At 38.0% G+C, this 17051-nt stretch overlaps 1 protein-coding gene across 4 annotated transcripts in view; it reads right to left on the bottom strand.

Annotated features, from left to right (window-relative positions):
* LOC143275197 (mitogen-activated protein kinase kinase kinase kinase 4-like) overlaps positions 1-17051 on the bottom strand; it is a 331965-nt gene that overhangs the window by 46839 nt on the left and 268075 nt on the right. For all 4 annotated transcript variants that reach the window (XM_076579163.1, XM_076579166.1, XM_076579165.1 and 1 more), the window contains exons 24-27: positions 15408-15553; positions 13719-13782; positions 11293-11393; positions 7028-7177 (exon numbers count right to left, since the gene is read on the bottom strand). In XM_076579163.1, the coding sequence (XP_076435278.1) occupies positions 7028-7177; positions 11293-11393; positions 13719-13782; positions 15408-15553 (461 nt within the window). The remainder of the gene's footprint in view (positions 1-7027; positions 7178-11292; positions 11394-13718; positions 13783-15407; positions 15554-17051) is intronic.

Here is a 17051-nt window from a genome sequence, read left to right as displayed (position 1 = left end):
TCGCGGAGATTTGTTCGCCCAACAGACATCGAGAGGTTTTCCGAGCAGTCGTGGATACAGGCGTGACACTTCGAACTCAAGTGATCAGTCTTCGAATCAACCGTAGACCTCGTAGACCACGCGTTCCCCTCGTGCTAAAATATCAGCTGAGAATATCTTAACTGACCTTTCCACTCTCCACTGCAAACAATAAATGCAGCGAGTGTGGCTGTTCTCACAAACAGGACAGTTATTATCGTGGTGACTGGTTCACGTGAACAGTGCGTGTCAACACTGGCATCTGACCCAGTTTCATGTTAGTCACAAGGAAGACAACAGAATTAGATAAACAGGCCCTATCGTGGGTGTATAATGTTCTGAATTTAATCTGTTTCAAACTCTTTATGCTCTCCTGGATTCATTTACAAGTCATCAGTGTGTGCAAATTTTGAACAAAAAATATGGATACTTTTATCATCTCACTGTATGATAGCATAAGAAGGGAGGAAGTTTTGTATTGTCATCTTTCTGATCAGTTTTCAGTTAATAAATTCTAACTCTTTTTTTGGCCATTTTATTTCTTTCCCAAACAAAAGGGTCGTCTGTCGGGAAAATCAGGGGAGCTAACCAGAAGTACTAAGTGACTTGAGATGAATGCACACAAAACAAAAGCTCTTAGGTCAACATAACAATGGTGAACAGATTCAGTTTACTTCAGTAAACAAAATAAAAATCTTAGGCATCTATTTTGAATCTAACAGAATGGCAAAAGAAACTGAAGACAATGGACTCATAAAATAGACCAAATGAACCACCTGATCAAGGAATGGAGTAAATGTGACCTTAGCATCTTTGGTAAAGTTGTAGTTGTAAAAACATTTCTTATCAGCCAGTTCACATATGTTATGCAATCTGTTGGTCTTCCACAGAGTGTGCTTTGCAAAATGAACACTATTTTATATAAATTTTGTGGCAGAAAAAGCAGAGTAATAGGAAAGTATTTGAAAAGATTAAGAGAAAAATAGTGGAAGCTGATTTTGAAGCTGGTGGAGTTACAATGATTAATATCGCAATTACAAAAATGTCTATACTTACAATGGGCTGGAAAGCTTTTTAAGGTCTCTGAACAACAGAACTGGACATATATACCAAAATGGCATCTAGGAAAATTAGCTAAACACAGTAATATCTTCTTTATCAACTGCAAAGTCATAATCATTTTGGTACATCTACCATCAAAACTGCAGGATTGGACTTACAGAAAATAAGCATTTTCCCCAACGTTTTGACACTGGCATTCAACCAGTAACATTAACAACCAACTAAAAAACAAATGGAGGTATTCTGTGTACCATATGGATCATATATAAAAAGTTTTAACAAAGGGGACCATTAAGATGCAATTCTACATGGGTTCTAAAATGCCATTTTGTGAGATTCCCCAATTTTGCCAAATTTTCTGAATATTTATTATAACTCAATATCTCAAAATCTATTTGAGATATTGCTTTGAGATTAATCTTACTTAATTGTACTCTTTCATGTAAGCAAATATGGTTTCTGCCATGTATTCTAAAATCTGGCTGGACCAACCTACTTCAACATCAACTTTCAGACTGTAAACACACATTTTATTAGGTCACGAGACTGATTGACACAATGGTTTGCCAAATTTATGTTGACTTCTAATGTGCAAGCAGAAGTTTTGAACATGGATGTATCATCAACATCAGTTTTGAAATAGAAAGCTGTAATGTGCCATAGATAACTGCTCTGATGATTGAAACCATTCAGACACCCCTCAAATGAAAAATCTTGTGCTCAGTTGATAAACAAGAACAACAATGCACCATGAGAAGAGATGGAGGTAAGTTAACTGACAGATGTGCAGACTACCTACTTTCAGTTTCCATAGTTTCCACTATTTGCTGTTGCTTCCTGGTCAAATACATGTGATTGACAAGGTGAACTGTTTACTTGAATTAATATCATCATGTAATCAATATGTGAATATTATGACATATCTTGTGAAATCTGGTACTGAATTCATGTTGCTCAGGTATGAGGTTGTTTCTCACTCACTTTCTCATACATTGTGTTTATTTATGGCATTATAATTCATTTCTTTTCACCGTGTTCTAAACAATACTTGTTGGCTGTAATATTTCTTGTCCTAAACATGTTCAGTTGTGTAAGTGATTGTGTGTGTAGATGGGGGTGAGGTGAAGTGGGATTTACTCATAATATTGTGATATAATTTGCAAACATAGTTTATGTATACATGTATGTTTTGAACACAAAAATAAAACAATGTGGAATATAATCATTAAATTAGAAGTGCACGAGTGAGAGACAGAGCGGGGAGAGGGAGTGAGAGAGAGAGAGAGGGAGAGTGGGAGGGAGAGAGAAAAATCATAACTCAGAATATAGTTACTGCACTTTGGCCTTTTGCCACAATACATATGGTGGGTGAAAAGGGAATGTGGTAGGGGTTGGCATAATACAAACGATTGCAAACATACATTTGTTTGATTCACAAAAACAATAATTCGTATCTCTTTATGTGTAAGTGGACTCAAAATTTATATCTGGAAATTATGTGGGACATAATCACATTATCGTATCTAAAAGGTTGTATTCTGTCTTCTGTTGACCGCATGAAAGATGTAGCTTGATACATTGTATCTATGGTGTACATTTGTTGCTTTGAGTAGTGTATAAATTGCTATTGTCACTGATTCTTTCAGTGCCTGAGAGAGAGAGAGAGAGAGAGAGAGAGAGAGAGACACTGGACACTGGAATTATTTATTGTCATTGCCAAGAAAGGTCTTTTGACAAGGGGGCAACAACATAAATGCATATATTTTAGCTTCAAAACAACAACAACAAAAAACTATGTTTTTTCTCTGAATCCTTCAGTCAGTTTAAACCAAGAAAATATGCAATACTTGGAAACACTTAAGTCACATCCTGACAAAAACTCAACGAAACGGAACTAAAGAAAAACAACAATGTAATGATAATAAAATACCAAAATGAATGGGGACTGACTCGACCATCCATTCAAAAATACATCAAACCAATACATACTGCCTCAACAATACACTTAAGTATGCAATGTTATGTTTTCTGTTTTGTCCAAATAAAATAGCAACTTCTGTACTAACTATAATTAAGTGTCTTCTATGCTGTTGATACTATTCTGACTTATGTACCTTTGTCTCATTGTTTGAGCTTCTGCAATGAATTTAGCAACCGATCTAATTATGATTTCATTATCACATGACAAGACAGTAACAACATCATGGCTTTTAGCCATCTCTGTTTTAAAGAATATACATTTTTCTCGTACAATATTATACATTTCACACTGAAAAAGAAAATGTTTTTCATCATCCACTTGGTATCCACAGAGAGGACATGGTGACTGTATAGAAGATCCAGGTTCAAACCATCTTCTGTTTGCATTAAACCCCAGAGTTCTTAACCTAAATCTCGCATAATTTATTCTGTGCCATTTGTCTGTAATGATTCTGAGATATGTTTCTGGTTGAAATATACTTTTAAAGGAAAAGAACCAACTATATTTTTCTTTACTTTCCATGTCAGAATGCCAGTTTTGTTTGAAGGAACAAATGAGTCTGTCTCTGAATTCTGCAATAAACTGCTGTTCGTTTCCTACACCCTGGGACAACCACACAATTCCAAAACCATGTTCAGTCAGAACCTTATTCACTTTATAACACCAGTTTTCTTTACCTAACTCCATCTGCAAAAGCATCATGTCATAGGCCTGTTTGCTCAGACGTGTTTGTGGAAGAGAGAGAGAGAGAGAGAGAGAGAACGAACGAACGAAAATGTTTTAATTAACTTTGGCCATGGACCACAATTCAAAACCAGGAGACTGGGGCTGGGCATGGGAAGGGGTATAACACTTAAATAGATGACACAGTAACATGATGTTCATGGACTTGACATTAATTCTACTTAATTAGGTCTGAGTATATGATTTCTCCTTTTGATAGCATGGAAAATAAATTTTGATACATGGCAATTTCTCTGCTTGTTGTTTGATCAAAGAAGTGAACTAAGAGACATGTTTAAATAGTCTTGAAGAAATTTTGTCCGTAAATCAATAAAAACAGAACAAACAAACAACAAATGGTATTCATCTTCTAGTTCACCTTGGCAAAAAGGACAATGCTTTAAAACATCATTTTCAGTGTACCTATTAACATTATTATTTAAAGGAAGCACATCAAATCTGGCCTGAGACAACACCACTCTGAAACAATATTCTTCAGCATGTGTTATGTATTTTTCTTTTTCAAATATGACTTTAAATGATCTGTAGCATGAATATCTGTCTCTATCACTAATAGTACCCAACCATTCTTGAATGAAGATATCTATAAGTCTTTGCTTGAAAGTAATAAGAAATCCTTTCACATCACCACACAACCACACAAAATCAAAACCTGTTGTACATAATATTTCTCTAACTTGACAGAGACACACAGAGAGACAGAGAGAGAGCAAAGAGAAGAAACTTCTTTTTTTCTGTAAATAATAGATAAAAGCACTTGTGTTTTTTTTTTCTTTCTTAAACTTTTATCAAAATACCGCCCTGAAGAGGTTCTGCACTACCAAAAACTAATGAAAGGCAAAAGCATAGTGGTAAAAAATTTCTAGGAAAAGGGTAAGCGACTGCACACACACGTGCGAGCGTGCGTGCGTGCGTGCGTGCATGCGTGTGGTGTGTGTGTATGTGTGCGTGCGTGCTTGCGTGCATGTGTGCGTGCGGGTGCTTGTGTGTACACATGCAAATAAGCCCCTGTCTAAAATGTTCCACTCCCTCTTCTATCCACCACTTACCTTTTTCTGTTACACAATCAGGCAATTAACAAAAGAACTGATGTCCTTTATTTTTCTAATGTGAAAAGTATCACACACACACACACAAAGAGACCATCTACAGAGAGAACAAATTTGAGAGAAGAGACTACAATGGAGATCTCCAAAATATATCTGAAAATCTACTACTACAGTACTAGTATCAACAATATGTGAATGATTCACCAACACCACTCCAAGGTCACACACATGCATATACACGCATTGAGAAAAACAAACAAACACTCATCAGAATATAAGATTAATGTTGTTGGGTAAGGAAGGAAAGAGAAAAGGAGATAGGGGAGTGGGAGTGGTGGGCATGGACAGAGAAGGAAACATGATCAGATGAAAGGTGTGTGTGTGTGTGTGTGTGTGTGTGTGTGTGTGTGTGTGTGTGTGTGTGTGTGTGTGTGTGAGGTTCTGTAACAATGATATAATATTTAACAATGATATAATATTTCTGACAGTAGTCTATAAAACTGATTTCAGATTGCTGAGCTACATGGACACCGACCCTGGCCAGACTGACCTGACCCACTTCCGAGGTTTGAACCATACTTAGTAAAATGGTCAGTCAGAGATCACATCAGAGTAGATGTATCATTATTTTGCACTCCTGATGTACATGACCATTGTGAAGGCTCTAAATGTTGAATGCTACTGTTCTACTTTCATGGTCTCTGGGCACGTCACTTCATGTTAAAGCTATTCAGACCTTTGTGACTCAGGATGTAATAAAGCCATAGAAAACAATATGGAGTGCCTGTTTGAAAAAATGGTCCAGTTTATGACATCCAGCTCAAGCTGTGCAATCGGTGCATCAAAACTGACCAGAATTGCTTTCTTTAGCTGATGTTCAGATAGAACTGGTGTCAGTTCAAAGAGGAAGATAGCGATGAACTTTTATCAGATGATTCAATTGAAAAAACAGGGAGATATGAAGAGACTGGCAAGATGAACAGTGTGTGATGCCGACTGTAGAGAGCAGGCGACTGCATGGCTGACAGTGATGCAACAAGTAGCAGCAGTACACACTGGGAGTGACATTCTTGGTACAGAGCCAGTGCAGAGTGAGGGGACTGAGGGGAACTGCATGTCATTGGAAAAATACAAAACTGGAAAACATCATGAGCTTTGTATTCTATGGGTCTCTTTCCAATAACAAAACACATAGAAGTTTTTGAAAATATATACCCATTTTTTGTGTGAAAAAAAACTGGCAAATAGATTACACTTCAATCTTATTTCCCTGGCAGCAAAAGGGTTGGTTTTTTTTGTTTTGTTTTTTTAAGGCAAGAGAAATGCCTTTTTTTTATGCTGGGTGTCTGTGACTCAAACTGACAACATTCTGACTGTAAGCTGGGTGCTCAACCTTCCTGGCCAGTCAGGAACACTTCAGACAGTAGCTGGTTTATTTCAATAAAGAATCAGAAAAGTATGTCTGAAAGCATTCACACAGAATCATTTTCTACACATTCTCCAAGTCCCTGGTCCTGAGTGGTGTTTTGACTGACAGAACACAACAGAGGGGGGTCCAACAGCTCCCATACACCTTTTTTCACCCACGATTCATTGACTCAAGACCACAGCCTGACTTGCAAAATTTCAGCCTATTCCTCCTTCCACTAGTTTCACTTACATTCAGTGACATACTTCAGTTACTTAGCTTCACGTAACTGTGGTGTCCATTGACCATGATACACAGGCACGGGACAGAGTGCATACACTAATCCTCAAAGACAAGAGAATGGCTGCCTTAAAAAGTTAAGTGCAGGATAAAAAATTGTCATATGTGTATTAAAGAGAGAGAAAGAAAGAAACAAAAAACAAAACAAAACAACAACAACAAAACAAATGCTTACAGGTACAAGTGAATGTGGAAGTTATAGCCCACAAACACAGAAGAAAAAGAAGAAAACAGGTTCATTATTACACACTTATTTTTTTCTGATGTTCCACACTACATTTTCATGAAGATGTGAAAGCTGTGTTCAGGAAATGGTTGGTGAAAGCAAAGACAGATTCACAATTATATTTGTCAACGACAAATTTGGAATGATACATGTCAAGGCATTGATTGTGCATATCACTCTCTTGTGCAACACCTTTGAAATCATATATCAGTATTCATCAGAAGAGATAAAATACTCACATGTGATGGAATGTATAAGTCAAAGACCTGAGAAGTGTCAAGGTCAATGGCATGGAAACCCAGGTGTGACCCATACACGACCTTCAACCTCTGACCTTCCTCTATTGTGAGGTCAACCAGGACTGGCTTGTGAATCAGCTCTGTGAATGACTGCCCACACAGAACCACAGTGTGTCAGTCACATGCCTGTATGTGCACATACATATATACATACATATATTATCTCTCTCCCTCTATGGTTTGAACACTTTCGGAATTTATTTACTCAGAGCGTTACAACTAATGATAGCAGAGCCATTAGTGAAGTGTAACCAGAGGAATCAAATATATTAGATGAACTCAGTCATGCTATTTCAGAACAAGAAGTTGCAGATGCTATTCAGAAATTTAAAAAAGGCAAGGCTTGTGGTGTAGACAGTATTTTGGCAGAAATGTTAAAATCAGCTGATAATATTGCTGTACATTTTTTAACAAAACTGTTTAACATTCTGTTTGATAAGGGCACGTATCCAGATGAAGGCACTAATTGTTCCAATTTTTTAAAAGGGAGACAGTAGTTCAACAGACAACTATAGGGGTGTGTCTTTGCTCAGTCTTATTACCAAATGTTATACATCAGTGCTAAACGGAAGACTTGTCAAATGGGCTGAAGAAAATGATATGCTAACAGAGTCACAGGCTGGATTCAGGCGTGGTTATGCCACAACAGATCATATTTTTACTCTGAATGCAGTTATTGAGAAATCTTTATCAAAGAAGGGAGGTATGCTTTACGCATGTTTTGTTGATCTGAGAAAAGCATTTGACTCTGTGCAACGTCAGTCTTTGTTTGATATTTTGATTCAGAAAGGTATAAATGGGAAATTTATGAATGCTATCACTGCTATGTATAAATGTGTTACGTATTGTATACATACTGAAGATAAGTTAACTGAGTTTTTTGACTGTCCCACTGGCCTAAGGCAAGGATGTATGTTAAGCCCCATATTGTTTTCGTTGTTTGTTAACGAAACTGCACCAGCAATTGAAATCATTGGTATTCATGAATTCAGTTTTTCCCTGATTTATTAGAGTTGAACATTCTTCTGTTTGCGGATGATATAGTATTGCTATCTAACACTGCGATTGGTCTGCAAAATCAAATTAATATTCTGAATAATGCATGTAAAACACTCTTCTTGAATGTAAATACTGACAAGACGAAAGTGATGGTTTTTCGAAAAGGTGGCTTTTGGGGAAGATATTAAAAGTGGAATCTCGATGGAAATGCTCTGGAAGTAGTGAATGAATATAATTATTTAGGGTTTGTTTTTATGACAAAAATGAGTATAAACAAAGGAGTAGAAACTTCAACAGTAAAAGGCAAACATGTATGTATTGATTGTATAAAATATATAACGAAGCTGAATGATATTTCCAAAGTATGTTTTTTTCCAAATATTTGATGCTCAGGTACAACCCATTCTTATGTACGCTTCAGAGATGTGTGGTCTTAACAAACTTGAAAATATTGAGAAGGTTCATTTGTTTGCTTGTAAACGTTTTTTAAACATACCACTTCGAGTACCAAACAAGTTTGCATACAGCAACTAGGTCGTTATCCACTACATACAAATAGTACTATAAGGCGTATCAAGTACTGGTTAAGGTTGTTGAATATGAACGTGCACCGATTACCCTGACAGGCATATTTCATGTTGTTTAACCTGGACAAAGGGAAAAAAATGCTGGATGTCTTTAGTAAAAAATACTTTACTTAGACTTGGGTTTGGATATGTCTGGCTGCAAAAAGGCGTTGATTATGAGCAAACTTTTTTGTCATTATTTAAGCAAAGAATGAAAGATATATTTATGCAAGAGTGGGACGAGTCAGTAATGTCTAAAGATATATATCATAACTACAGACTGTTTAAAACTGGTTTTCCGTGTGAGCAATATTTTGACTGTATGGATAAAAAGTGTTTTAGGGACTGTTTGGTAAAATTACGGCTTTGTTTGCTTCCAATAAATGGATCATTTTTCAGGAGAACATTCAAATGTAATTCAAATTACGCAAGTGAACATTGTAACGTGGTCGAAGATGAAAACCATTTTATAAACAATTGTGTCCTTTAAAATAACCTGTGGCAAAAACATCTGAACTCTGAAGGTCAATCATATGTTCACTTGCTGAAGAATGGTTCTGTTTACAGTATTCGTAAACTCTGCGTTCATATACCTAATGCCCTGAAGATATGACAGGAATTCTGTGACAACAATGAAGAAAGTTAGAATTAATTTACTATGCACAAGAAGCACTTTTGTTCTACAAGTTTAAGTTAGTATGTATTTTACATTTTGTTGTCACTGCGTGATCACCATATTGTGTACTTTTGGCCTCTTTCTAGGGGCCGGAGGCCTGGAGATTAAAGTTCTTGTTCTTGTTCTCTCTCTCTCTCTCTCTCTCTCTATATATATATATATATATATGTGTGTGTGTGTGTGTAACAAATCTGTCAAAGATAATCTAAAAATGAAAAAAAAGGCACATGGGTTGACCTAAAGATTCAGCAATATAGAAATTAATGAAACAGCATCAAATATGTATGTACATATGTATGTATGAATATATATATATATATCATGTATGTATTACGTGTGTGTGTGTGTGTGTGTGTGTGTGTGTGAATGCATTTTTATCAGAAAGAGAGAGATAGGGACACAGACAGACACAGAGAGAGAGAGAGAGAGAGAGAGAGAGAGAGAGAGAGAGGGAGGACAGGGTCTGAAAGAATTTATAGGCTGTGTGTGTGTTTGTGTGTCTGTGGTAAAATTTAACACTGCCATTTTCTCTGGAAATACTTTGTCTGCCAATACCAAAACTGGCTTAAACAAAGTATGAAAACAATCTTCAGAGTCATACCAATAACAGGTTGTAAGTCTCCTGAATTAAGCTGTATTTTTGAATCATTAATGGTTTATTTTGCTGAGATGTGTTCCGAAATTTCTAAAAACCACTTTCCACTGTGTTTGGCCGACTAGAATGTAGGTTGTGTTCGAAGATGACATAACCCCATGTTTCTTGTTCACAATTACAAGGAAAGAAGCACACATTCTGGACTGAACACTTACAGTGATACAAACTACACCAATGACGTGTTTACTGCATATCAATATTCTAAAGTGGACACTGAATTAACTGGAATGAACATGAAAGAAAAATTGAATCAACTGTTTCTTTCAGCCCATTGTAGACTGGTTTGTGCAGATTTAGAGATCTGCCATGTGTTGTGATGTGCTTGAAGGAGAAGGCATCGTCTCCTTTATCGCCGAAATAAAAGAAAAATCGAGATATGATAAAACAAAACAAAAAACCCATGATTTAAACAGCGTTATTACGTCCACTACAATCACATCTATTCATCCCACAAAGAAGAAAACATCATCATTGCTTTAAGTATTAAGCTGAGTCAAATGACATCTGATGCGCCGAGGGGATTAGTCTGCTTGCTTCGGAATTGAACATGCATGGTTCAATCCTGCTCGCATGCATTTCTTTTTCTTTCTTTTTTTCCAAGCTTATTCTATATATCATATTTAGTACAGAGCACTTTTCAACAATTTTTTAAATCTCTTTATTTTTCTCCTCGTGATTCCTTTACTGGATAAAGTGCGAAGCACAAGTGAGTCTTGAAGGCTCTGCCTCTTGTTGTTCTTGTTATTGTCATTAAAAAGTGGATCAAGAATCAAACTTATCTCCACAAAGAAAATCTCATAATTCTAGCTGGAAGTCAAGCCAATAAGACAATTTTCCCCTAACAACAAGGCAGTCACTTCACTGTCATTTAATAAAACAAATGAAAAAAGGAAGTTAACTTATTCTGTGACAAAAAAGGACTCGTTCAAATGTTTGATTTCATAGTAGTAAAAAGGCAACCAAAACCCTTGCAAGTTATTGTATCATGAACTGAATCATGTTTCTGTTTCAAACCCAACCAGTTCAAACCAAGGTTCCCTGCACAAGGGGTGAAAGTGAACTGTGTCTGACTTTGAACAGGGTTGAAAGCTGATGTCACCATCAATCATTCAGTTAGCTTTATGGAATCAGGAAGATTTTTTTTCTTGATCTCCCTCAAATGTGATTTTCACACAAACACATACATGGACATGTACATGCACATGAGCATGTGAGTGTGCGTGCATAAACACACACACTTCCTCTCACACACACATATATACTCACACCTTGAAAGACCCATCAAGGCAGCTTTCAATCCAGTTCTTACCTTGAAGGCCATAAACTTGTGGTAGGGTTTGGGGGCCCAGGCGTAGATCTCAATACTGTCCTGGAGTGCAATGACCAAGAACTTGATCCGTTCGTATTTCACTGCAAACCATAACCATGTAATTGCATGCTCAGTCCACTCACTATCATCAGGTACTTCCAAAACCTATCTATTCAATCATACAAATCATATAAAAAATATCAGGCTTGTTTGAATTAAAGGTTAAAGGTCCCATAGCCTTTTTTGGTCATCGGGGCAGTGAATTCATATTCTTCTTCTTCTTCTGCGTTCATGGGCTGCAACTCCCACATTCACTTGTACGTACACAAGAGGGCTTTTACGTGTACGACCGTTTTTACTGCGCCGTGTAGGCACCCATACTCATTTTCAGGGGTGTGCATGCTATGTATGTTCTTGTTCTCATAACCCACTGATCACTGACCAAAAAAAAGTGACATAGATTTCAGGATCTTCGTGTGAACTTGCGTATACACACAAAGGGGTCTGCACATATGTTGGCCTGGGAGATCGGAAAAATCTCCACCCTTTACCCACCAGGCGCAGTTACCGTGATTCGAACTCGGGACCCTCAGATTGAAAGTCCAACACTTAACCATTCGGCTATTGTGCCCATTGAATTCATATCCAATGTGTCTATGGCTCTGTATAAGAAAGTGGAGCCCAATCCTCTCCTTCCACCAGTTCAACCTTCCCCAACTGAAGTCAGGTACCCTTTCACACCTGGGTGGCATGAGGAAAATCAAAATGTCTTTTCCAGGGACACATCATCATGCTAAACCTGGACCCTGATCACTAGTGAGCACTTGATCATAAGACCAATGTCCTGCCATGGCACTTCTGTTGAAATATGTACCCCCCAAAAGCTTAAACACTTCACTGCTGTGTTGACATAATCATTGGACACAGAGGTGCTAGAGTTGTGTTGATGTCCATACACTATGCACTATTAGTACAGCAGAAAAGTCATCTGCTTAGCAAGAATTCACTTCTTTGATCATTGTCCTAGGTGTCAGTTGGAGGGATTATGTGTGTGTATGTGTGTGTGTGTGTGTGTTCGTTCTTTAGTTTAACGTCTTTTCACTGTAAGTGATATTAGACGAGGGAAGGAAAAAAATCGAGTGGGGGGGGGGGGGGGGGCGGAGGGGAATTACTGTGTACGCATACGAGTAAGTGAAAGTGTGTGTGTGTGTGTGTGTGTGTGTGTGTGAAAATTATTGATTTAAGTTTTGTTTAAAAAATAAACAAAAAATCATAACAATATAACATATTTCTAATGAAAAACTAACAACTATAACAGTGAACCAACTGGACTGTTTAACAAGGAGTTGAAAAAGTCATACATTAGCAATGGACTGCTGAAGATCGTCAACACTGAAGATGATTTCAGTTCACGGATTTGAGACTTTAACATATCGCAAGTTGGTATATGATCGGCTGTTATGTGAGCACCACAGATGCAAGAAACGTTACTGACATATTTTGTCCTAAAACAATTCATTTTCCATCTGCAGATTAGAGAAATGATTTGCCTCTTATGAAAATCATTATGATAATGTTTTCCCATGAAACCATACATTTTCTTTATGTTCTTATGTTACCAGTGTGTTTTTCTTCAGACTCCTTCGTGGAGCTTCTAGCTCCTTTTTTATCTTGTGTGTGTGTGTGTGTGTGTGTGTGTGTGTGTGTGTGTGTGTGTGACAGTGAATGTAAGGTGTGAGGTGCAGTATGACTTGGGTATTCTCTGTGTGTTTGTGTGTGTGTGTGTGTGTGTGTGTGTGTGAATAGCTATGCCTAACACATCCACACTTTTGACAAAAAGATATTCACTGGGATCACTTCATTACCTACATCAAGAGGATGAAGTACTCAAATTTCCATCAATCTGTGTGGTCAGTCCAAGACTCTTTGTTTCTACATCACTGGGCTGCAACTCCCACCTTCACTTGTATGTCAAAGTGAGATTTTACATGTAGAACTGTTTTTATCCTGCCAGCCATACCATGTGCTCCTGTAGGCAGCTATACTCTGATTTAAGAGGTTTACATACTGGGTATGTTTGTGTCTCCATAACCTACAGATTGATTATGGGATCCTTATCATGCATATTGGATGTTTCTACATTCTGATTTATACTTCATCCACTCTTGTAAAGTGTGAAAGGAATTAGATTGTATATGATTACCTCCAACAGTCCCACATCTCATCTCACTCCGCTAAAATCACTCCAGCATGGCCGTAAGAGAGAGCTAAGCTCTTCATTTTATGGACTAATATGACAAACATCTTTCTCTCTCTCTCTGATTCCCATAACTTTTATATCTTTTAGAGATAAGAAGTATTCTTAAGTTCAATCTTGTATATTATTCAAAATCACCCCTCACACACTCACTGAAAAACGTGCTTACCAATTTTGAAGTGTACACATCCCTCCAGCTCTCCAACATTGACGAAACCATTCTTCTTGTCACTCTGCAAATGTAAATGGGGGATAAAAAGATGCACACAAAACCCATAACTTACAGTTCTTCCAGTATTTAATCCAACATCATAATAATCACCATCAGCTTTCAGGTTTAAGAACCAGAAACTGCGAACTTTTCAAGCCATCTCTAAACAATATTGCTAGACCCTGGAAAAAAATTATAAATGAAATCATGTGACAACTTTCAATACCTTCAACAACTGTGATCTAAGTGCACTGTGATGCCACTTAATATATACTATCATTATTATGAGATTTACCCCTCATCTTAAAAAGTAGCCCCAGGCATTTACAAATATAACATATATGTAAATATCAAATAGGAAAAATTGAACACAAGATACCAAACATTATAAATAATCATTTACCCTCCCCCCCTCCACAATTCACACAAGCACATGCACTCACACATCATAGCACACAATCATAAATAGTACACAATCAATAATACAACCAACAAAGTCTGAAATGGTCAAAACTCACTCACTCACTAATGGTTTTTAGTTCATACTGGAAAGGGATGAGCTGTTGAGAATTATTCAGGAGGGGAAAAGGCGGGTCTTCAGACTGGTTTTGTAAGATTGCAGTGAAGATGAGTGACGGAGAAGCTGAGGAAGTTGATTCCAAAGAATGGGGGCTTGGTATGAAAAACTGTGTTGGCCGTACCTTTTGGTTCGAGCAGGGGTGATCCTAAGCATGTGGGTGTCAAAAGAAGAGCTGAGTTGGCATGAGGGTAAGTAAGGATGAATGAAATCAGTAAGATACTGTGGACTAGAAGAATCAATGGACTTGAAACAAAGAGGGATGACTTTGTAAATAATTCATTCTGTACTGGGAGCCAGTGTAAAGAATGAAGAAGAGAGACACCAAATTTTGAGGAATGAAAGACGAGACATGCAACATGGTTCTGGACTTTCTGAAGCCTAGCAGTGAGGTAATTGTGATGCAATTTCTGAATGGGTATGCTTTGAAAGGTCCATGTCCGGAATACACATCACTTCCTTTTATCCTTCCTTTTATTTTTGACTCACTTGTGTAAACAAAGTGAGTCGATGTTTTAACCCGGTGTTCAGTTGTCTGTTGTGTGTGTGTGTGTGTGTGTGTGTGTGTGTGTGTGTGTGTGTCTGTGGTAAACTTTAACATTGACATTTTCTCTGCAAATACTTTGTCAGTTGACACCAAATTAGGCATAAAAATAGGAAAAGTTCAGTTCTTTCCAGTCATCTTGTTTAAAACAGGAACTTCTTTTGCTAAGCATGGAAGTTTTATTTATTTTGCAAATGTTTTGGTTCAGACAGTAAAAAAGGGAAATTACTCTGTAATTAATGCCAGGGGAGTTAATTTGCTTTAAACTGATCTTTCTCATCTTAAACATTACATTTTGAAATTATACTCAATACATAAAAAGCTTGGATTTTTTAAAGTGTATCACAAGTGAGTCTTGAAGGCCTTGCCTCTCTTGTTTAAAATACTTCGATCAAAACAAAATTCAAGTTTCAAGGGAATCCTGGAACATTCTTTTGGTAAAAGATTTGCTTCTTCGTTATCAAAAGAAAATAAAAAGTTTTCCTTTTTCTTTCATTCTCCCCTCCCTTAAGATTCCAATTCGTACCCCATCAGACTTGAAGATTTTGGTCTTCAGCCAGGACAGATAGTAGACACGGATTTTGTTCTTCTTGCCAGAGATAGTGACCAGGATGTTCTGTCCCTCCAGCACCTCCATCTGCTGGAACCGGCGCCGTGAGATCAGTGTGTATACTGCAACACAGTCATCACAGTGAGATCAGTGTGTACACTGCAACACAGTCATCACAGTGAGATCAGTGTGTACACCTCAACACAGTCATCACAGTGAGATCAGTGTGTACACTGCAACACAGTCATCACAGTGAGATCAGTGTGTACACTGCAACACAGTCATCACAGTGAGATCAGTGTGTACACTGCAACAGTCATCACAGTGAGATCAGTGTGTACACCACAACACAGTCATCACAGTGAGATCAGTGTGTACACCTCAACACAGTCATCACAGTGAGATCAGTGTGTACACTGCAACACAGTCATCACAGTGAGATCAGTGTGTACACCACAACACAGTCATCACAGTGAGATCAGTGTGTACACCTCAACACAGTCATCACAGTGAGATCAGTGTGTACACTGCAACAGTCATCACAGTGAGATCAGTGTGTACACATCAACACAGTCATCACAGTGAGATCAGTGTGTACACTGCAACAGTCATCAACAGTCATCACAGTGAGATCAGTGTGTACACCACAACACAGTCATCACAGTGAGATCAGTGTGTACACTGCAACACAGTCATCACAGTGAGATCAGTGTGTACACATCAACACAGTCATCACAGTGAGATCAGTGTGTACACCACAACACAGTCATCACAGTGAGATCAGTGTGTACACTGCAACACAGTCATCACAGTGAGATCAGTATGTACACATCAACACAGTCATCACAGTGAGATCAGTGTGTACACTGCAACAGTCATCACAGTGAGATCAGTGTGTACACCACAACACAGTCATCACAGTGAGATCAGTGTGTACACCTCAACACAGTCATCACAGTGAGATCAGTGTGCACACTGCAACACAGTCATCACAGTGAGATCAGTGTGTACACCTCAACACAGTCATCACAGTGAGATCAGTGTGTACACCTCAACACAGTCATCACAGTGAGATCAGTGTGTACACTGCAACACAGTCATCACAGTGAGATCAGTGTGTACACCTCAACACAGTCATCACAGTGAGATCAGTGTGTACACTGCAACAGTCATCACAGTGAGATCAGTGTGTACACCACAACACAGTCATCACAGTGAGATCAGTGTGTACACCTCAACACAGTCATCACAGTGAGATCAGTGTGCACACTGCAACACAGTCATCACAGTGAGATCAGTGTGTACACCTCAACACAGTCATCACAGTGAGATCAGTGTGTACACTGCAACACAGTCATCACAGTGAGATCAGTGTGTACACCTCAACACAGTCATCACAGTGAGATCAGTGTGTACACCTCAACACAGTCATCACAGTGAGATCAGTGTGCACACTGCAACAGTCATCACAGTGAGATCAGTGTGCACACTGCAACACAGTCATCACAGTGAGATCAGTGCGTACACCTCAACACAGTCATCACAGTGAGATCAGTGTGTACACCTCAACAGTCATCACAGTGAGATCAGTGTGTACACCTCAACACAGTCATCACAGTG

Source organism: Babylonia areolata, chromosome 30, assembly GCF_041734735.1.
Source record: "Babylonia areolata isolate BAREFJ2019XMU chromosome 30, ASM4173473v1, whole genome shotgun sequence".
Lineage (NCBI taxonomy): Eukaryota > Metazoa > Mollusca > Gastropoda > Neogastropoda > Buccinidae > Babylonia > Babylonia areolata.
Note: the sequence above shows the minus strand (reverse complement) of the source record. Positions and strands in the feature narration are given on the sequence as shown.